This window comes from Physcomitrium patens, chromosome 6 (genome assembly GCF_059467195.1).
Source record: "Physcomitrium patens ecotype Gransden chromosome 6, ASM5946719v1, whole genome shotgun sequence".
Lineage (NCBI taxonomy): Eukaryota > Viridiplantae > Streptophyta > Bryopsida > Funariales > Funariaceae > Physcomitrium > Physcomitrium patens.
The window spans coordinates 16,678,272-16,700,988 of record NC_143415.1 but is presented as its reverse complement, the minus strand read 5'-3'; the positions used below and the strand labels follow the sequence as shown (position 1 = coordinate 16,700,988).

At 35.1% G+C, this 22,717-nt stretch overlaps 4 protein-coding genes across 4 annotated transcripts; all 4 read left to right on the top strand.

Moving 5' to 3' along the window:
- Nucleotides 1–2,524: 2,524 nt before the first annotated feature.
- Nucleotides 2,525–3,511, top strand: LOC112283523 (PHD finger-like domain-containing protein 5A). The gene has a single exon (XM_024522291.3). The coding sequence runs from the start codon at nucleotides 2,748–2,750 to the stop codon at nucleotides 3,078–3,080; it is 333 nt and encodes a 110-aa protein (XP_024378059.1). The 5' UTR covers nucleotides 2,525–2,747; the 3' UTR covers nucleotides 3,081–3,511.
- Nucleotides 3,512–5,065: 1,554 nt separating this feature from the next.
- On the top strand, nucleotides 5,066–6,878 carry LOC112283522 (cold shock domain-containing protein 4). Its single transcript, XM_024522290.2, has one exon. The coding sequence runs from the start codon at nucleotides 5,635–5,637 to the stop codon at nucleotides 6,220–6,222; it is 588 nt and encodes a 195-aa protein (XP_024378058.1). The 5' UTR covers nucleotides 5,066–5,634; the 3' UTR covers nucleotides 6,223–6,878.
- An 11,841-nt stretch (nucleotides 6,879–18,719) lies between these two features.
- LOC112283477 (uncharacterized) lies at nucleotides 18,720–20,302 on the top strand. Its single transcript, XM_024522168.3, has 2 exons — nucleotides 18,720–19,048; nucleotides 19,723–20,302. Exons 1-2 carry the CDS (start codon nucleotides 18,773–18,775, stop codon nucleotides 19,963–19,965), a joined length of 519 nt encoding a protein of 172 aa, XP_024377936.1. The 5' UTR covers nucleotides 18,720–18,772; the 3' UTR covers nucleotides 19,966–20,302.
- Nucleotides 20,303–21,309: 1,007 nt separating this feature from the next.
- On the top strand, nucleotides 21,310–22,457 carry LOC112283476 (ATP synthase subunit b', chloroplastic). Its single transcript, XM_024522167.3, has one exon. It carries the CDS (start codon nucleotides 21,384–21,386, stop codon nucleotides 22,344–22,346), a length of 963 nt encoding a protein of 320 aa, XP_024377935.1. The 5' UTR covers nucleotides 21,310–21,383; the 3' UTR covers nucleotides 22,347–22,457.
- The last annotated feature ends 260 nt before the right edge of the window (nucleotides 22,458–22,717 follow it).

Sequence of the window (22,717 nt, the reverse complement as noted above, 5' to 3'; positions counted from 1 at the left end):
TTCAATATAAAAAGTTAAAAAAGAAAAGAAAAAAAGAAGGTGCATTCAAATAAGTCTGAAAACTTAAATTTCTAAATGATATAAATTAAAATAAAATATTTGTAAGTTGAAAGAAGAACAATTCTAAAACAGTATTATATATATATATATATATATATATATATATGATTTTAAACGTTGGCTTCTTACAATCAAGTGGGTAGAATTGAAGCAAATTATTGTTGAAAAGCCATCAAAGAAAGATTAAATTTTTATTTTGTAAATGATTTTTTTAAATTAATTTCAAATAATTTTTAAAAAGCAGATTTTTCGGTTCAGAAATAAGAATAATATTTTATTGATTGTAAAATCAGGAAAAAAAAAGAAAGAAGAAAAAAGAAAAAAGAAAAAAAAAAGACTTGATACATGAAATAAGATATTTCAACTTATAAAAATACACAAGTAGCATAAATTTTTTATTTGAAAATTTTTAAAATTTATTAATTTATATTATTTTTTATGGTTAAATTATAAGATATATATAAAATCTAGCGAATTTAATTTATCTTTATTAAAATGTGTTTTTTATTATGTAACTTAGATAAATTATTGAATACATTCTTTTAAATAATATATACACTTAATACATTTACATAGCTGAAGATTTCTAAATCCTTTACAAAGTTATTTAATTAATTTAAGCAATAAAGATAATTCAATGAATAAAAAAATATGAAATTATTAGTTTACTCTCTATATATATTTTTGAATATATTATGAAACATCTATTTTTTTAATTTCATCTTTAGAATAATGAGATATTAAGAATGATACTCTTTATCTAATACTTTATTTTATTTTATTTTTCTTAAACAGTAATTATATAATTCTAATAATAATTATTGAAAGAATTGTGTGTATATATCTATCTATCTATCTATATATATATATATATATATATATCTAATGGAATTACTATTGCTTAGTACAAAGAAAATGAAATTTTTTTAAAAAAAGATCAGAATATAAGTGAAAATCTTATAAGACTAATAATTGTTTTAATTCTTTTTACATATGTATTATGTCACCAAAAAGTTGTGTAAATTTTATTAAAGAGCATATGATTTACAAGAATATTATTAAAGTTTAGCATATTAAAGGTATAAAGGAAGACAAGTTTTCAAAAATATAAGAAGGTTCTAAATTGACTATTGGAAATGATTGAAAATGCAAGAGACTTGTAGTGGAATTCAAATGCATAAAAGAAATTGGCAAAATTAATAATAATGTTATTTTTGTTTTTATATATGTGAAATAATAAAAAATACCTTACTAATCCTTTGTTGGAACTACACGACTCACAAGCCAAATGCTCAAGTTGTAGATTGCTTATAAAAATACTTTTGTGGATGTAGTAAATGCATAAGAGAAGTTTGTACAGTCAATTTAGAACTACTTGGTGGAATACATTGTTTTATTTTTTTTGATTTTTATTATATAGATTATTCAACTATATTGTAATTGATTGAAATTTGTAGAATAATGGTAATACAAATGATTTATCAATCACCACTAAATATTTGGACGATATTATCATAGATGAATTTTAATCTTACATAGATACCAGTTACCACCGATATAGTTGTGTCATGTCTATTTTGACTATATACTCTTGAATAAGCAAAATTATAAAATTGTAAATGATATTGATGAATAATAAAATTGATTGGTGCATTTGTATGTAATTTTTTTGAAAAGAATTAAAATACATACATACAAAAGCTAATATTTTAAAGATTCAATATCATGTTTGTATTCTTTTTTTTTTTTTTTTTTTTTTTTTTTTTCTTTTTTTTTTTAGATAAGCAACTTTTGGTTTGAAAGTGCTGTATTAAGAAAAATTCTTATCCATCAAAGTGTGGTACAATTAATTTTTGGCTTTCCTAATTGTAGTTAGTAGCACATTAAATTTGATAGTCTTCTGTGGGATCACTTTATTGTGTGTAATTGGTCTATTCTAGCAAACATTGATAGCATTTCATTGGATGTCCAATCATGAACTAGGTTTTAAGTCACAGAAGCTATGTTTGATAGTGAATAGCCTAGGATGAAGGAGAATAATATATATATATATATATATATATATATTCGCATATTGTTTTAATTTTTCCAAAAAAGAAAAATATTACACAATTATTGTAGCCACTAATATTAACACTCTATATATATGTTTAATTTTATTGTTCCAAAATTAAACAAATAAAATGAAACAAAGAACCTATTGTTCCACAGATGAATTTTCATAAGGCTTCTTTATTGACGACCCTCAAATATCCACAAATTTTTTAGCAACAACCGTGGTCAAATATTAATGCAATCGAATCTAAATTGGTCAACAGGAATCGAACCCTCGACTGAAAGCAGGTGATGGGGCACCCTCTCTTAAAGTCATGCCCTGAACGAATGAATGATAAAATAGACGAATGAAACGCGACCATAATTATCATCCATTCATAGGTGCCTCGGTAACGGCACCCAGACTGAATATCTTCCCCTTAGGGTCTCGAGTTTGCGTCGAGGAAGGTCACCGAGAGATTGCGTGCAGTTTTGTGCCGAAGAAGGATCGTAGCATTAATCAGTTTGGATTTCATTCACTCTTCGTGATTCTTCACTCACCGCAGTGGGCAATCCCAAGGGAAGTTTCTGGAACTGTCCGTGAATCATATTAAGAGCAGGAAGAGCAGGAAGTCGTCAAGTTTGCTGGAGCTATGGCAAAGCATCACCCCGATTTGATTATGTGCAGGAAGCAGCCGGGGATTGCTATCGGCAGGTTGTGTGAGAAATGCGACGGGAAGTGCGTGATTTGCGACTCGTACGTGAGGCCGTGCACGCTTGTGAGAACTTGTGACGAGTGTAACTATGGCTCGTATCAAGGGCGGTGCGTCATTTGTGGAGGCCTTGGGATTTCAGACGCCTATTATTGCAAGGAGTGTACTCAGCAGGAGAAGGACCGGGATGGTTGTCCTAAGATTGTGAACCTCGGAAGTGCGAAAACCGATTTGTTCTATGAACGGAAGAAATACGGTTTCAAAAAAAGATAGTCCCTACGCTTTCACGAACTCTCTTCTTCGGAATGGATTTGTTTGTGGCGGAAGAACAGAGCAGGTATCTTGAATGGCCGTGTGAGGTATTACGTCTAGAGTTGAGATTACCGTCAGTTTCAATCGACCAAGATAGGAAAGGAGGTCTCAAATTACAGTGGCAGATAATTAGGTCTTTTTTAGCGTTGAAGTTTTGTGTCTAGGGATCATAGGTGCAGTTCGGTGCGTGTACTGTTAACGTTCGAGAGTACTTTAGCTAACCTCAACGTTAGGGTTATTGCCTTGGTTACGCCGTTGATGTAAGTAATGACAACTAGGCAAATAGCGTCTCGTATCTTACCTTTATCAGGCAACTGACGAAGGATGTCTTGGTATTACCTGGGGATTCGATAAACGTGGATTTAATTATCAGAACTCTGTTTGTTTCTTTATTTCTTTTCTCCTCTTACTTATTTTTTGCTTGGGAGGTTTTATAATCTGGTCGCCGAGGGAGCTATTTTTGTGTCGTTGGCTTTGTTTCTCCGGCCTTTTTAGTACGTTCTCGTATTTTGATACCCGAAGATGTTGTTCTCGTGTCATTAGTATGTTCTTTCCTCTAAATTTTGGGTGATAGTTCGTTGGGAGGTCGTGCACTTGTGATGATTCGGCGGGCCTTGTTGACGTGATCCGTTCGGTGGTACGAATTAATTATCAAATCCTTTCACAGTCGCATCTATGTGGTAATTGGTCTCTTGCACTGACGTGAGACCCAGATTTCACTAGCTAGGGTTTTATGGATTGCTGCATGCATGAAGAGGTTTCCAAGTTTGTGTATTAATTATTTATCTTCCAAGCCGTATTTCTTTTCGTCTGATCATCCTTGTGATCTTATTGACGTGGTGGCGGAGATGTCCTCACTGCAGCTGTAGGAAAAGGTGTAGTGCTGTTGTAATTCTCCTTGATCTCATGGGTGAGAGCGTCATGTCAACTTTTGGCAGGTTGCTATGGTGTCGATAGTGCAAGTCACAGTTGAAGTTGTGATTTGTTTATAGTGCTTCGGTTAGTGGCACATATGAATGACCTCTTCACCAATCTGAAATAATCTGCAGTTAGAGAGAGTGACCCTTCCATGTCATGAAGTTGAACGTAGGATACCTGCAGGTGCAGTTTTAGTAAAAAAAAATCAGCATTTGTTGGAACATTTAATGATGATTTATGTCTCATCTAAACAATGGAAATCGTAGATTACACAGGCAGTCGCGCAGGTAACATGATTTGTGTGAGTGAGCAACAAACGACCATGCCATGGCATGGCTTTACATGTTGCTCACTACATGAAGTATGATTTCTAATGTCTACTCCTCTGCAGTTCATCTTAAAGCAGAACAGGCAGCTACTACGCACAGCATAGCTCGATGTGGCTTGAAGCTCTTCCGATGTGTCTGCTATCGTGTTGCAACAGAGTTTTCAAGAATACTCACACTCACACGGTCCGGATTTCGAGGAACATGCCATGGCCACATAAGGAAGGAAGTTATTATGCCCGATTTGACCGAACGTCTGCTGGTGATTTGTAGTAACAATCAAACCCGCCTCTCAAACGAGGGCTTTGTGCAGATACAGTTCTTCAGCTAAACGTGATAAGAGACACGATAGATTCACAGTATGGGAGACATTCCAACGACCATCTTGCTACATTGCTTAAGAGGCTCTGAACAGCCCATCAATCGCGCCTCATTAACGAAAACCGCCTGTAACATTGCACGAACTCCAAATCGGTTAGGGCAGAGCAGTACAAATCACGGGCAGCTCAAAACCATACGAACACCCTCTACTCACCCTCGTCGATCCAGCGCCTGGGCCAGGGGGTGAAATTATTCCACATTAGCACCTTCAATTCAAACATCTGCACGCTAATTGGCTTGAGATCTTGTCGGGGGTCATATTCCGCTGGAGCTGCCCTAGTATCTTCAATGGGGGGGGGAGGGGGACTGGCAAGGGAACGATTGCTTGCGTGCAATGGTGGAAGCACAGGAACCACGTTGCAGGGATGAAGCGGGCATCAGGGGTGCAAACAGGGACGGGTACACAGCAGCAACAGTAGCAGCAGCAGAAGAAGAAGACGAAAAGGGGGCAGGCGGGGCACGGCGGGGTGTCGGTTTGGAGGTTCAGTGCAGCTGCTAAACCCTAGCGCAGGGGCGCCGTCGGATGTTCATCTGGGGGGAAAGTGGTCCCCGACTGCCCGCGAAATTGGGAGCCTCGCTCCCGCCCTGAAGCTCAGGGGATGATGATCGGCGTGAGCCGTCCGATGGGCAGGGTGACCAATCGGTGGATGCTTTTCGGAGCAGACCCGGTGCAACCAGAGTTGGCTTTGCAAAGTCCACTTCGAACCGTTGTCTGCAATATACTTTTCTTGAGCTGCTGTGTTATCTGAGGCTGCGGTTCGACTTCCTGTTTTGCGCCCCTACGAAAGAGTCCCGTTGTTTTCTTAAACGCTCCTAGTCCGTCTTTTGTGTTTTTTACGTGTCTTGTTCGTTCTTTTCTCCTGGTACTGTGAATAGTCGAGTCGGGAGCTATGACGGAAGAGGGGCACAGCGTGAGCACGGAGGCGAAGGAGACGGGCAAGGTGAAATGGTTCAACAGCAGCAAGGGGTTCGGGTTCATCACGCCTGACAAGGGCGGAGAGGATTTGTTCGTGCACCAGACGAGCATCCATGCGGAGGGGTTTCGGTCGCTTCGCGAGGGCGAGGTGGTCGAGTTTCAGGTGGAGTCAAGCGAGGACGGGAGGACGAAGGCGTTGGCTGTGACGGGCCCTGGAGGTGCGTTCGTTCAGGGTGCGAGCTACAGGCGCGACGGGTATGGCGGCCCAGGTCGCGGCGCAGGTGAGGGAGGAGGTCGAGGCACCGTTGGAGGTGCTGGGAGAGGCAGGGGCCGTGGCGGACGTGGTGTTGGAGGTTTTGTCGGTGAGCGCAGCGGTGCTGCCGGGGGCGAGCGGACCTGCTACAACTGTGGCGAAGGTGGCCACATTGCCCGTGAGTGTCAGAACGAGTCGACAGGAAACGCTAGACAAGGAGGTGGCGGAGGTGGAGGCAACCGCAGCTGCTACACCTGTGGAGAGGCTGGACATTTGGCAAGGGACTGCGCTCCCGCGGCTGCCGCTTAGTTGCTTCACTAGAGAGGCAATGGTCTTAAATACCCTCGCATATCTGGATGGGAAGTCAAGCCTTGGTTCGGTGGGGTGGCCGATACAGGGTTTTGCGGAGCATGCTGCGCCCGCCGGACCGTGGTGCGCTTTGGTGCCCACGGGGTCTGTGCTTTGTTTGCACCAGGCAGGAGAGTAGTGCTCTGCTTGATTTTTTTTAATCGCTTCCGTTATTAATCTTCGTGGGTGGTGTGGAAAGGGTTTAGTGTGCACTGAGTTCTGCATGGGCTGCAGTTTGATGTAGTATCCAGAAGCTTTCATGAGTTCTGTTTTTTGTGTGTTGGCGAATGTCTCTGACATTTGTGGGGTTGGAGACCTAGGTCCTCCAGGAGGGGAGTCGTCGGCCGGGTCCGAGGGCCCCTCCGCGATGGATGGTCTGCGCGGTCCACCTTTGCAGTCAATGTGAAGGTGGAAGGGGCTGGAATCGGTTTGCGCTCGTCGGAGGGGTGTACACCGAAGAGAAGGGTTTAAGTTGTGTCAGCGGGTCGAAGATCAGGATGAAGCCTTACGTTTGTTAATTCAAACTTAAGCTTTATTAGCTGTTTTAAAGCCCCATTTGTTGTAATTGGAGTTTCCAAGAAATGAAATCTTTGGGTTAGGACTGTTGTTTCACCACATTTCCATTTCGTCTGGCTTGTCCGAGTCAACGGCTGCTGTCAAAGCTTGCACCTTCAATGATTTGTTCACGTGTGGCATGTTGTACATAACGTGACGTTTGCTTCCTTACCTCTAATTTTTGCAGCCGTTGTATCGGAACATTTACCTCTTATTAACATAATGCATTAATTATCCACTGTCACAGTGTGGCTTACTTGCTGTGTACGCGAGTACATGACGTTTTCTTTGTCCTTTGTGTCTACTTGTTTTAGGGTTCAAGTTCTCATTCTTTGTACACGCCGATTTTTGTAGCAGCCCCTTGTCACAAACTTGGCTCTCTTGTCAAGTCTTAGGTGGTCTTGTTGTTCTGAAGATACTTTCTATGTGTACGTGATTTTTTTCCTCCCGTAGTTTGTCTCTACTGATTCTATGCCTCTTCATTAGGCCTTATTGCAATTCTTTCCCTGCCCTTCTGTTGGATAATGGAAGTGGAAACTCCCTATTTATTAATGGGTTAGCGATAAATCATATTCCTGCACCGAGATGTATCAATAATGCCACGTAAGTAACTTGTGGCGAGAGTTTCGGTTCCGGTGGCTGTTAGTTTGCGAGTTACTCCGAAGATTTTCTTATTTGATATAGATTAACACACTCGTCGATTTTCATGAATGATTGATTGCTGCATTATACTAGTCTTGGGGCCCAAATCTGTTGCCTTGTGCCAGAATCAACCTCGACTTACCTTCCCTTCTTTTGGTTAGTTTCCTGACAATCGAGACTGCTGTGTTGCTTATTTGGCTGTTGTGTGACTGTTCTGTTGCCCGTGGCAGTGTGGCCCTGCACGTCACTTTCCTATCACTGGCCATTGTGACCCTGCTCGTGTTAGTCTTGCAATCTTGCTTGCTGCGAAACTCTGTTCGTCGTGGCCGAAGCCTTTCGTGGTGGCATGGGATTCTAATTGAGAGTAATCCGTCCTTACGGATACAGTTACTGCCTGCTTTGCATGTTCATTCATGTTGATTCTTGCTGGATAACTCTCGTTGGTTTATAGTTAAAACAGCAAGACTAGCCAGAAAAAGCAGACAAGGAGAATCCAACACTGAATGAGCTAATTTGCCCTTGAACTCGGTTTCAGTACTTCAACAGATTCTCATAGATGTGGTTTTTGGAATACATTCTAGCTCCTGTTTCCACTTATCTGTATCTGGGTTTGTGCGGCGCTATTGTGTAATCCTGACAGTCTCGTGCATAGGTTTCCAATACCACGTCATATCTTGATGCATAAAACTGAAGTCCAAGTACAGCTCTTGTTTTTATTTTAATGGTTTGAGCACCAAGATTGTCACAGTCGCTGAGAAATTCAATTAGTTAAAAGGTTCGGGGTCAAAGTTTTTTTTCGCTTTCAGTCAAGTCTTTGATGGCGCCATATCTACAGTGATATTGTTCGCTTTCAAAGGTTTCTGTATGGACACTTTTTTGCCTCTTGACAACAAGAATTATTATGTAAAGAATATGTTTTTGATTCTTACTTGCAATGTGGCATTACCTTGAACAATTGGGGATGAATTTTGAAGCTGCTGGATATGCAAGTGTTACTAATTCACAGGCTGCATTTAACATGTTGGAACAAAGTGTTTTATTTTAAGACTTATAGTTCACATTGAGAAAAAATTGGCTCCAAATTGAGTTTTTAGAGGGCTGTGAGCATACCAAGTCTCATATTATTTGACTTAATGAAAGTGGTTTGAAATGTGATGTATGGGTGGTGGATTAGACTTAGACATCACCACATTTTTTACTTTTAATGATTATATGCATTATGAAGGAATTTTAATATTATCGTTGTAGTATAGACTTTCCAAATATAATGTAATTTTATATTTGAAATATATACAGAAAGGGAGAGAAAAAAAATCAAAAAGTAAAAAGTCTTGCATGTATACAAAAAAGGAGAAAGAATATTGCATAAAAGACAAACAATGAAGAGATATCAAAAAGACATATATGCTCTTTTATTGGTCAAAACTTCATTTTTATTTTATTAGTTAGAATATTAAGACCAAAGAATATTTCTTAAAGTTTAGAAGATGTTGATTAGACTTACATAGAATATACGAGAAATGTATATAAAAAAAAATGGTGAAAACTATTATAATTTTCAAGAACTATTTTTTGCTCAGTGACTTTTACATATATCTTTTGTTCTTAAATATACATTAATATTTATAGTCTTTATTATTGAGCTAATACATATTTTATTAATAATATTATTATGAAAATATTTAATAAAAAAATCTTGGAAAATAAGATTAGTTTTGTCTTATTTTAGAAGATGTTATGTGTAAAATTAATTTTTCTTAAAGAATTGTATTTATTAAAATAATTTATAGATATCATTCAAATAAAATTTAGATATATATCTTCTATCTTTTCTATAATTTTATATCTTACATGAAAATCTTTCAAATATTAAAATTAGGTTTTTTTTAATATTTTCTAAAAATGAAATATTATTATTTAAGTTGTGTTTTTTATTTTTTAAAATTTATAACTTAGTGAATTAGAGTACCTTATTTAATATTTTGAACAAAATTTGAATATCAAGTTCAAGATTATGATGGCAATCTTTTAAATCTATAAATATAATTGTAATATCATGTAAATATTTTATTATATTAAAGAATCAAAAGAAGAATGTATAGTTTAAGATTATAAGTGGTGTTATTAAAAGAATAACTAAAAAATATTAATAGGATTTTTTGAATAGTGTGAATAATTATGGAAAAAATATTAGTCATTAATTTAGTAATATAAAAAAGATAATCAAATTATCTAGTTTAAAAATAATATTGTGAAAAAACCAAGAATTAAAAAAATAAAACAAAGTAAAATTTTAATATAAAAAAGGTTTTTTTAAAGTATTAACTTAAAATATGCAATAATACCAATGTGCAAAATTCCAAAATATTCATCTCAAGAGATTTTCAAATACTTACTTTTTAAGATTTTCAAATATTTTTTTAGGATATGAATCAGAATGAAAAAAAATAAAAAGCAATTGACATACTTAAATCTTCTTCGACTCTCTCATAATATGCAAAATATGGTGTCATGTGATGTACCATTGGATGCCAAATCCCATCAAATATATGTGGTTTAGTGGTTTTTTCATCCATTAGCTTTTTTTGTTAGTTAAATTTGTTAATGTCAACTACTGCTTGAATACTTAAGCAAAAAAATCTCTTGATTTGACATTCTTGTCAAGTCAAATCTTGCAAGTAATTTTGAGAGAGAAAAAACTTGTTGTAAGGATTTTCTTGGCTATGATAATTTAGCCATTTTAGTAAATTTTTAGGATTTTTTTTATTTTTCACACTTGCACTCTTGGATTCTTCTTTTATGGTGTAAAAGATAGATTGACTCAGTTGTGTATGCATTTGTAATCCTTCCTTGAGAGTGTATAGTTGAACATTTGTATTTGGTTTAAATTTTTTACTTTGTAATTGGTTTGTAATCCTTGATGTGTTATGTGCAACAATCTTTATTTACACAACATTATACATTGTTTTTGATTTTTTTTTAATAAAAATAAAATAAGATTTTATTTATTAATAAAATTATGTGCATGTGTAGAAATTCATGTACAAGATGTGTGGTCATTAAGATAGAAACAAAAATGTAATCAAATGTGTATAAATATAAAACTTTTGTGAGTATAAACTAAAACCAACTATCAAAGCAATATAGTAACTGTGTGCATTGCTAGTAGAATTTAATATGAATAGTAGCACAAAGTAGATTCATTTGATGACAAGAATAAGAACAATCATGTCAAAGTGAGATATTACAAGAATGATGTAGCAACATATATATTTACATAAAGCTCACACAATCAACTTAAAGTAGTAAGCCAATGACAATAAAAACTATAATAAATCATGTGTAACAATTTGAATTATAAAGGCAACAAATAAGCTAAAATCAACAAAAACAGATGTGGTCTAGATTAATAAGATGGTATCATATATATATATACTTTAATTATTATTTAGATAATATGAATAAGGAGAAGTAGGCAAAAGTAGATAAACTTGATAATATCTTGTAGATAAGCTTCTTAGCAGCTTCAAAAATATAGTTTCATCTTTACACGTGTATAAATTTGATTGATAGGTTGAAAACTTAGCCAACAAGTTAGCCACATATTGCACATGTTGATAGCTTGTGGTACAAGTTCACCATGTGGTGCACATATATGAAACTTTTCTTGCAAGTTAGACATGTGTTATGCAAGTTGAAGATGTGTTTGAGGTCTTAAAGAGTGCCGCTATGTAGTTCTTTTTTAGATAGTATATATTGACACTAGAATGAGGCCTTCTTCATTCTTGTCAACTTCTTTCTAGTCTAGTTTCAAGGGTCTTTAGTTTTATAATCTTTTGGCAATAGCCATTCTAGTTTCTTTTTAAACATATATACTTTCTTATTTCTATTTTGTCATCCTTCTTTGATACATATCTAACTTGTTTACATATCTTCTTTGATTTCTTGTCCTTGACACATGGAAGAATTATGATTTAGTAAAGAGTCAAAATTAAAAGCCATTTTATAAAAAATATCACAAAGTGAGGATAGAAGTAGCACTTGTAATGACAAGTCTAGGATTAGTTTAGATTTTGAATTAATTAGTGGCATATGGAAGGAGTAGTGCTTGTTACCTCTTGGTTGGATTTAAAGAATGTTGGTCCAATGGTGCAATTCTAGGAGCCTTTTTTTGTACTATTAGATTATAGTTAAGATAGTGAACAAATAATTTTTATAGAACAATAATGACATTATAAGTAGAATTTTTAAAAGTAATAATTTGAATAAGAAAAATCCAACAAAAAATTAGATTAATTTAAATTTACTTAGAATAAAAAAAATATATAATGATATATAAAAATAAAATAAAATACTATGACTTCATAATTTAATTTAGTTTATTGAGAAATTAATCTCATTTAAATACCTAATCTTAAAAGCATAACTTTTGGTTTTTTGCTTTGGTGTATGGTTATTATAATTTTAGTAATTATATTTTTTTATGGAAATAATAATTTTAAATATATATATATATATATATATATATATATATATATATAATTTATACATAAGCATATAAAATAAATGAGAATAAATCAACAATGCATAAAATGAGGTTTATAAAAATAGATAATATGTATTGTTCTACAATTCAACATCATTGTTATTTATTTTATATGCTAAATATTATCATCAAAATTAATTTTTAATTTTTAATTTTAATAATTCTATTTTTTCAAGTAAATACAAAAGTTACAACACTTAACTATGCAATACCTGAAGAGATTATTTTTTACAAAATATTATCAATGTATATTTAAATCCTTCTTAGCACTTTGTATTTGAGATAAAATTAGCATAATTCAAAGTATATTTAGAATTTACTTATTACAATATATAAATATATTAAAAATATCATAAAATTTATTTTTGGTTTAATTATTGCTTAATAATAATGACATGTATGTATTTGCATATAAATATTATATTTTTATAAATTAAAAAAATTATAAAAAAATCATGTTTACTAATTCATAAAATATTATTTTCAATTTTATTTTTTCTTGAAATATATTACATAATATTATATAGGCTTAAAAATCATATTTTATTCAAACATAAATATTTCAAGTTTTTAAAATCCATTCTTCTACATAAATGGTATAAAACCTTTGATTAAGGATGCAACTTTGTCATATTATTTTCGGTCTTTTAAAAGTAAAATTCTTAATAATATAAAGTACATTTTTGATATTGATCTTAAAAAAAAACTATATATATATATATATATATATAGTTTTATTATTATTTATTAGTAATATATTTAATTAGATAAATTGAAAATTTCTTATTATCCAATTATATGGTGTTATTTTAAAAAATATTTATTGATAAACATATGTATATATATTAATACATACTTAAAGAGATACACAAATAAAAAATCAATTAATTATAGATTTTTTTTTTTGAATGAACTTTGAAAATTCTATCTTAAAATTTGAAATTTAAATTAAAAGAAAAAAATATTAAGTAAAATACATAATTAATATCAAAATCAAAATTCCAAATTTTTTCTTCTTAATTAAACGTTATTTGTAGTTCTACTTTTTTTTTTTCTTACAAAATAATATACAATTTATAAGGTTCTAAAGAGAATTTTAAAGTTTATATTACTATTTTTTTAATAATATTATCTTTTAAAAAATAATTATTTAAAATAACTTAAATAGATTATTTTAAGTTATATTTCCATATATTTTTGTGTGTGAAAATAGTATATATATATATTTATATATATATTTATATAGATGAAGAATTGTGTAAGCCACACATCTCCCTGCTGTTTTATGATTAGTTTTGTCTATCTCTTGTTTCTACTCTCCATTTCCAATTCTTTGTCCTCCATTCCCATCTCCATTTTTAGCCCTTTTTCTCCTTTCATTTGTTCCCAGCCTCTCCACCCTCTTCCCTTCCACCTAGTCCCTCATTTTGGGATTAAATGAAAATGGAAGTAAAGACATTATATCTGACAAAAATAAATATATTAATTTTATTTACTTCTATTCTATGAAATTATTATAATATAATATTCAATAGTTAAAAACATATAAATTATCAAAATATATTTTAAAGAATTTTTAATAAGGAAAGCAAGATCTTCATTTTAATAATTACTTTAATTTTAATTTTATTTAATTTCTAAATGATTTGTGTTCTTTCACTTTTTAATTTAAATAATGGCATAAACATAGATTTTTTATTTAAAAAACATAATAGATAATCATATAATAATATGCTTCAAATAATCAAAGATAATTTTAAAAGAACTTGACATGTATATTCTAATCCCTGTCCAATCCCAACATAAGAGATCGAAGGGATTGAGGGAGGGGGGGGGGTTTGAAAAAATAGAACATGGTTGGAGGGTGCTGGAAACATTGACTTGAGACATGAAACATGGATGAAAACATGTGACTGAGATAGGAGATAGACAGAACTTATTATGACATGGTAATAGGAGGCGTGGCTTCAACATAATTAAGGTGTGGCTTTAACAACTCCCTTGAATTATATGTATATATATATATATATATATTCAAAAACTTGTTAGTATTAACGTGAAAATAAATAAATAAATAAAAATATTTTTTAACATTTTATTCTGTAAAGATTTATAATTTAATAGAAACTTTAAAATATAACTATTTTATAGAAAAATACAGGCGCGTTATTTTTTTTAAAAATAAAATAAGATGACATCTGAATTCTTTATTTGAAAAATAATAATTAATTTATAAAAAATATTAGATGATATTTTGTAAATATATAAAACTTCTTGCAATTCTATATAATAAGAAATAAATGATTAATGTTTTATGTTTTAAAAAGCAAAGGAAAAAAAGACTATAAAGATCAAAGGATTTACATAGTTAGTTTATAAGATTACAATAAATATAATTGTTAGTAAACTCAAGAGAATATGATAATGATTTCAAATTTAAACAATATTTCTATTTTATTTGTTGTAATGGAATTTTAGTATGAATCGATTGGTAAATTTATTAAAAATAAAATTTAAATAAAAAAATAAAATGGTTTTTATAAATATCCTAATAGCTGCTGTAGAATAAACTGTATTTAGCAATAAAGAATTTAAAATATAGTTTTACAAATAAATTTCATATTTAAATTTAGGTTAACTTTGGATTCAAATTTTTCAGCTCAGATCATATATAAATATTATTAGATGGTATTATTATTTAAATGTTCATTAAGATACATATAAATAAACAATAAAACCAACTTTTTTTTATATCCCAAAGGTAAAAATCAAAGAGACAAGACAGATTTCATGAAACTAAAAAAAGTAACTTATCAACATTTAAAACTTTATAAAATTCCAAATAGTTACAATATTTAAAAATACATGTTTGTATGGAGAATAAAGTTATTAATTTTTTTAAAAATATAATATGTAAAATACAACATATATTATACAATATTTAAATTAGAATAGAAATAAAATGATTTAACAAAGAATTTAGTTGAAAAAATAAAAATAAATAGGAAAATATTAAAGTTACCCAAAATTTTACTAAAGTAACCTGTGTATCTAGACCATCATTGCACCTCTTTGATCCCAACTCTTGTTTTCCAAGTTCTTAGCTCCATTCTCATTGCTTGTTCCCCATTCTGATCTCCCCAACCTCGTCCCTATCCATATTTTGATCTTCTGTTTTAGACCCCTTTGCTAGTCCTGAGTAAGCTTTTGTAGATCATTTTTCAGCATCAAGCTGCTAGTGCAAAAGGTTTTGTGAGAGCCAGCTCAAGAAAGATTCACTTAGTAGAATATGGAAGTGGGATCAAAAGATTTTAGATTTTTGAAGGAAATTTTGTACACTGCTTCAACTACATTGTACTTTGGCTTTAGATGTCTACGTGAATTATACTAAGACTTTCTTACTTGACAAAAAAAAAAAAAGAAAAAAAAAAAAGAAAAAAAAAAAAGAACTCTTAAGCTCATTGAAAAATAGTTCTAATATTGTAATCTCACAAAATTACAAATCGAGTGCTGTGACATATTGAAAAACAACCTTGAAGAATTGAGACATTTTGGTTGAAATTTGATTTCTCAAAATGTAGCTCTTTGAGGCACAAATATGTTGTGCAATCTTCACCACTATCACCTTCAAATTGGTTTTGACTTATGCCATTGCTTCTATAGTTTATTATCTCTCCTCTCTCCTCTCCGCCTTTTCCCCCTCCCCCTCTCATCTTCCTCTTCTTTCATTCCTATTTCTCTTTAATTTTTATGTCTCTATTCACTAAGCTCAAATTTGTTAAATATAAGTTGACTAATTTCTCAATAACATAGAAAAATATAAGTAAATAATGACATTAAAAAGATAGCTATACCATCCAACTTAGCTAAGCAAGACCAAGTAGTTTTTTAGGATGAGACTTTTGAATCAACTCATACATCCGTAGATGCTTTCAATCTCAGATTAGGTCTTGGAGATTTCATTGGAGCTATAGCTTATGCCTATCTACTTAATTTTACAATTGAAAAGATTGAGAGTGTAAAATTTCAAAGGAGGGAGATTTTTTTGGTCCTTGATTTGTTTGATTTTTTGTGTTGTGAGATTCATTGGTTGGTCTAATAAGAAGAATGATACATTTATATGTATGCATGTGTGGATGTGTTTTTTTTCTTGAAGTTTAGTTGAAGAGCAATCATGTGTGATTTGTGGTAGGAATTTAAGATCACTGGTAAAACAGAAGACTTGTAGTTCATTGTCATTTTGAAATTGGATATATGCTTAAGCTATATTGAAACTTGACTAGTTGTGTTTGCAGCATGGATTTTGATTTTAAATCTACAAGAGAGATTTAAATGGATGATAGCTCTATTCATTAGCTTTTGATGTCTTTGAAATGGTTCCACATTTGGTCTGTTGTACTCAGATTTTGTGTCTGATGTATGATTTTACAATTAGACTAGTATATATTTGAATATTCTCATTTTTCAAATCATTCTCTAGGTTGATGTAGTTTATTAGTGATTCTTTAGTGGTAGCTATCCAAATATTCAACCATGGCATTCTACTTAAACTAGGCAAGAATTTTTTTTTAGAAGTTAATTCAACTCTAACTTACATTCTTCAAGCATGCTTGCCAAAGAGCAATTGTTGCAATTATTCCAAGAGTTTTTAAAGGTCCTAGACAAGCTGTCAAGGACATGAATTTCAACAAAGAAAAATCCTCAATACACTCATGTATCATTGAAAGGAGCTAGAAAGTCACTCAAAGATGATATAATATTGAACTAGAATGGCTATTGCCAAAGATAAGAAGACTAGAAAGTCTTGGAACAAGACTAAGGACTAGAAAGGCGTTCACAAGAGTGAAGAAGGCTTCACTCTTGCCTCTATATATACTTTTAACTAGGATCTACGTAGTGATGTCCTATAGGACCTCCAAAACGTGTTGACTTTGTTAGCGACATGTCTTAATTTGCAAGGCAAGTTATCTATGTATGCACCACATAGTTAACTTGTTCTACAAGCTATTATACAAAGTTAACTTGTTCCACAAGCTATTACACGGAGTTAACTTGTTCCACAAGCTACCAACACATGATTAACTTGTTGGTGAAGTTTCTATTCCATAAATACATCTAAAGTCAAAATTGTATTTATGAAGCTTCTAGGAAGCTAATCTAGAAGACTTTATGAAATTAATCTATATTTACATATTTCTTCATAATTATATAAGTAACTATTGAGATAAATGTATATGTCTATGACACTAGCATGGTAAATGTATATTTTTATTCTTGGCTATAAACAATCTTCATTTATTGTAAATTCATTTGTGACATGTAAACTCTTGATGAGTGTGATATAAGCTAAGTAAGCTAAGTGATTATGTTAATAAGATTTATTCAACAACATAATAATCTACACACTAACCGATGTTTCAAAAACTATTTTGTTTTGAAACTTTCACCTAACCTCCTTTGTAGGAAGTGTGCTGCTTAGAAACGATCTTCAAATGTTTACTTGAGACTTAGGAAGAGGGTTGGAACAAAAGACTAGAACATGGACAAGTAATAAGGTTGAGGAGATCAAGACATGGGATGGACAATGAAAATGGAGCTAAAAATTTAGAAAATGAGATCCGAGAATGAATATATGCAGTAATGGTTTAAATAGGTGGATTGCTTTAGTAAAATTTTGGGTCACTTTAACATTCTCTTATATATATATATATATATATATATACACATACAAGATTATTATTTTTATTTATTGAATAAAAGTGAATCTTCAATGAACAATAAATAATCTCTTATTTCAAATACCTTTACTTTGTAGATATTTCCATAAATTAAATATTAAGTCTAAACATCGCTATCCTCCCTTACAAACATTTGCATGGTCTCCAACTAATAATGTCATTGATAAAGAAAAAATAAAAATAAATATTTGATCAATACACAACTTTTTTAGAAAATCTCTACAAAGTTAGTTTGTTAGATGAAATCTAGTCCTCTTTATCATACACACACACACACACACACACATATATATATATATATATATAGGAAATTGTTAAAATGATCCAAGCATTTACTAAATCAACCCACCCATCATTATTGGTTGAGAATCCAACCATTTTTTTTATTGGTTTTTGACCAATGAGAATTTTTTGATGATGGTTAAGATGGGTGGGTCGATTTAATAAATACTTGGATCACTTTAACAATTCCTCTATGTTTGTATGTGTGTATATATATATATATATCCATAAATTATAAAACTCCACCATGGACATTATGGTCTATGTCAAAACCACTGCACAAGAATTTCTAAGGCTCTCATCATTCCAGTTGGCTCAAGAGGGAGGAAGAAATTGTGACATGGCACAGAGTAATACGGATGACCCTCAACCCTCGGGGAACGCCATCCAATGAGATCTCCACAATCAGATTCCGGCTACCCTGCGAAATCACGACTTTGTTTAGAAACCCACACAAACAAACAGACTCACTGACTCACACGCCTAAGGCCACGAATGTAGAACCAGGCTCCAACGAAGCCATCGGTGATAGGGGGCGAGGCGACGGTCGCATGCAGGGCCGCCAAGTCAGAGGGTAAGATAGCGGTCATAGGGCCGCACACGTCCGACGTGCAAGGCCTGGAGGCCACAAGCTTGGGGCGCCAGGAAGCACAAGACCAAAAGGAGGCGAAGCGTGTTGTGGATAGTCAGAAGGGGAAGGGAGGGAAGTCGCGGATCGCACTCCCCATTGTTCCCTGCTGCTGCAGCTATGGCGGGTTCCATGGCCACGCTCTCCTCCTCGCACTCTCTGGCCTCGTCCTCCTCGTTGCTGCCCTCTCCTCGGTCCGCCCCCGCCCGCCGTGACGCCCCCACCACCGTCGTTGTCTCCGCGGCGAACCCGTCTGAGAGGCATGGTGTGTCCAGGCGCCAGGCTGCTGTGTCGCTCACTGCTCTTTCAGTGATGGTGTTCTCGTCGTCGCAGAAGGCACAGGCTAGGGACATTCCTATCTTCGGATTGAAGAAGGCCAAAAAGGCTGCTGAGGAGGTGTGTTGTGTTTGGCTTGGGTCTTGTTGGGAGGGATTCTGGATGGTCTAGTGGATTTCCATCGTCTCGTTTCTGTGTGTTGAGATGCTTTCTCTTGCTTCGGGTAGCTTGCCAACGCTGCCTGATTGTGTATGACTTGATTTTAGCGAGATGATGTGGGAGTTTCAGCTTTTGGTTGTGTTGATTTTTACTGTGTATGGTACCGCATCAGCTTGCATTGAGGGGTGTTTATTACCTGAAGAATTGTGCTTTTTATTTCAACTAGACAGCTTTTAGCAACATCCCGAATGGGAATGAAGCTTCAGAGCGGAGTCAACTTTGATCTTAGATGTTTCGTGTCTCTAAGATGGTGTGTCTCCTTCTCGTTCGCACACAAACATTTTGTGACACTGCTATAGAAGTCTTTCATGATCAATAACATCAGTCTGAAGTGCCCCTTGGAATGCTGTGCCTCAGGCACAAGGAACGTCTACGTGACATGTTAAGGCGCTGCATTGTTATCTGAATTTCTTATGATTGCAATGGAAAAATGTCAGTCAATGTTGCGGCAATAATAGCACCTACTAGCTGCTCCGTGCTCTTCAATCTGAGCATTGACTTTGAACATTTGGGTTTGGGTATTTCGGTTGATTTGCCGTGATTTATCTGAACATGTATTGCAATATGAATTTCAGGTGGTGGCTGAAGTGAAGGAGCTGGTCAAGGAAGGAGAGAGTGGAGTGGCTGCAGTAAGTGGAGCTATCTCGAATGCTGCTGTGGAATTCCCCGGAGCAGCCTTGCCGAACATTCCAAGCTTCCCAAGTACTGAAGGCGGGCTCTCACCTGCACTTCAAGCTGGTGCAGTTGCTGGCGCGGGAGTAGTAGGTGTACTTGTTGCCTCCACTGTGGTGAATACCCTAGTGAGCCCATCAAAGTAAAATGTATGACTGTATATTTAGCACCACGGTTTTCATCTGTCTCCTCCTAGATTGAAGTGCATTGAGTCTACAGGTTAGATGTAATTGGTTTTCAAATAATTTTCAGTGAAGGTCGTGGTGTGACGACAGATGTGTAGGGAACTTGGATGGTACCCCGAAGAGATCATGTAGTGTACACTGGCAGTACAATTAGGAAATTTCTGACAATGAGGTTATGGGAAAAGCTCATTCACTCAAATGGGAAATGCTAAGAATTTGTGCAATTGACATGATTAGGTTGAAATGTATGAGTATCCGTCATTCTTGAATTATACCACACATTTGAATTCCGCCACAAGCTCCTTTCCACTCGTGCATATGTGTGACAGTATAGCAGTAAAGATTTGCTCTATTTTTGTCCTCTATTAATCTGGTGCTGAATCAGCTGCTCGTCTCGATTTTCTGTTCTTCATCAACCATTGTCAGGGCATATTCTTTGATTGACACCTCATTGCGTATGTCCCTAGGTATGCTGAACCACATCAGTTCCCCGAATATAATCTATACCTTAATTATCCAATTTAACTTCAAGTCCGCTTCTACCCAGTAGATAAAATTGTTAGTGAAGAAAATAGTGGAGTGACTTCTAGTGCATCTGAAACCAATATCTGTGGGTTGTTTGTATAACTAGTAACTTTTCGGAATGGGATTACTATTTCACCGATAGAATGGCCTGTGTTATCCATACATAGAGTATTGTATCATGAGGCGCATCCCTGAGGTAGAGTGGCAATGAGTTTCCACACTGGCAAACTGATTTGTTATTTTAGAAAAGTTAGGAAAGAATCTGTAATAACCTCATTACCACCCCATCTAACTATATACTCTTGACAACAGACTTTTTTGCCAACCCTAGTTTTCCAATTACCATTAAATTTGCACCGCTTCAGAACTCATTTGAAGCCGACGTAATCAAACTTGAGATGCCTTTTTCCCTGAATAACAATTTGATCAAGCAGAGCTCTGCAGCCCCTGCAATGTATCTTGACATCTGCGTGAGCAATAGATCAAGTCTTTGTGGCCACGATGGAAATGGATACAGTGATCGCTCAACAGATTGGATATTCTACAGTATAATATCTGGTTACCTGCAAAATGACCTCGGCTCTAGGACAACAAGCCAGTTGGTCTTCGATGGATTGGAAGTGCAGGAACTCTTGATCTCATTTTGAGATTAATTTTTCAGTTTGTAACTCATAATTCGGATTCGAAGTGGCATACCAATTAAAGTATTCGATGTTAAGCGGTGTTCAACAAACGAAGATGAATGATTGTCAAAAGAGGACCAAAAAGCGAAAGATGAGGCCAGTCTTTGGTGATTGAGGGGGTCTCGTGCGGAGTTGATTTGGCGTTAGCAGCGGCATTCCCCAGCCACCCACATGGAATGGCTAATTTGCAAAGTTCGCGGGTTGTTCGTTATCCCCCGCAATTGGTCCGCAGCAACGCAATCCTCTTATCTCCATCTAGCTCCGACTTGCGTTGGTTTCTCATCTCCGAACTGCAACCATTTTCGTGTCTGCTTTCTACGCTGCAACTATTCTCACCTCAGTGACTCAGCGTACTCAATCGGTTGTGAAGTGATGGCAGCTATGGCGGCCATGGCGAGCTCGGCCGCGGCGATGGCAGTGGTCCCTGCCAAACTCAGGTCCACTGGTTTGAGGAGCCAGCAGCTGGTGAGCGTGGGTGCTTTCGGAAACAGAGCCGCGGCAGAGCGAGTAGCCAGGAAGGCCCTGGAGGTACGCGCTGGTATGGCGTCGCTGTCGGAGCTCGAGGGGAGCGTGAAGCAGGCGATTCGCAGCGTGAAGGACGGCGCCTCGCAGAACGCATTGATGAAACAAGCTACATTTATTGCGTTCAACGCGCTCATGGTGTTGCCTGCTTTGGCCGAGGAGATGGAGAAGGAGCCCAAGGGTAAGATCTTCGACTTCAACTTGACGCTGCCGATCATTGCCGTGCAGTTCTTGCTTCTCATGGTTGCTCTCGACAACATCTGGTTCAAGCCCGTCGCGAAGGTCATGGATTCTCGTGATGAGGCCATCCGGTCCAAGCTCATGGGCGTCCGCGACAACTCTGGCGAAATTAAGAATCTGCAGAACGAGGCCGAGGCCATCCTCAAGGCCGCCCGCATTGAGACCACCGAGGCTCTGGCCAAGACGAAGAAGGAGACAGCCGCCATGTTGGACGAGAAGCTTCAGGAGTCCCGCAACCGGATCGAGACTGAGCTCGCCCAGTCCCTCGCTAACCTGGAAGAACAGAAGCAGGAGACTCTTCGCAGCTTGGACCAACAAGTGCAAGCACTGAGCGACGAAATCCTCAGCAAGGTTATTCCCTTCAAAGTCTAATCTCTTCGTAGGATAACGTTACACTTAGATTTCGATGCGGAATTGCGGTTTCTTCCAATGTAGCATCATTCTTGAGCAAGCAAAAGAATTCGACGACATCTCCCTTCTTCACATTCGTGCTCTTCTGTGAGACCCACCTGTCCAAACCGTAGTGCTCTGCTGTTCTCTTATTATCTGAATCGACTCCTTCATGGAAAGCTTATACCGAAAACTTACACATGAATGTCACATTATCTTCGATTCGCAAGTGTAATGCCTGTTGCAGCGAATGTTGAATTAATCATGGCTTGGCTCGGACCATCGCAGCTTCTACAAATGGTGAATCCTTGTAGCTCGATTGTTACAGACGTAGAAACGGTTGTCCACCTCAA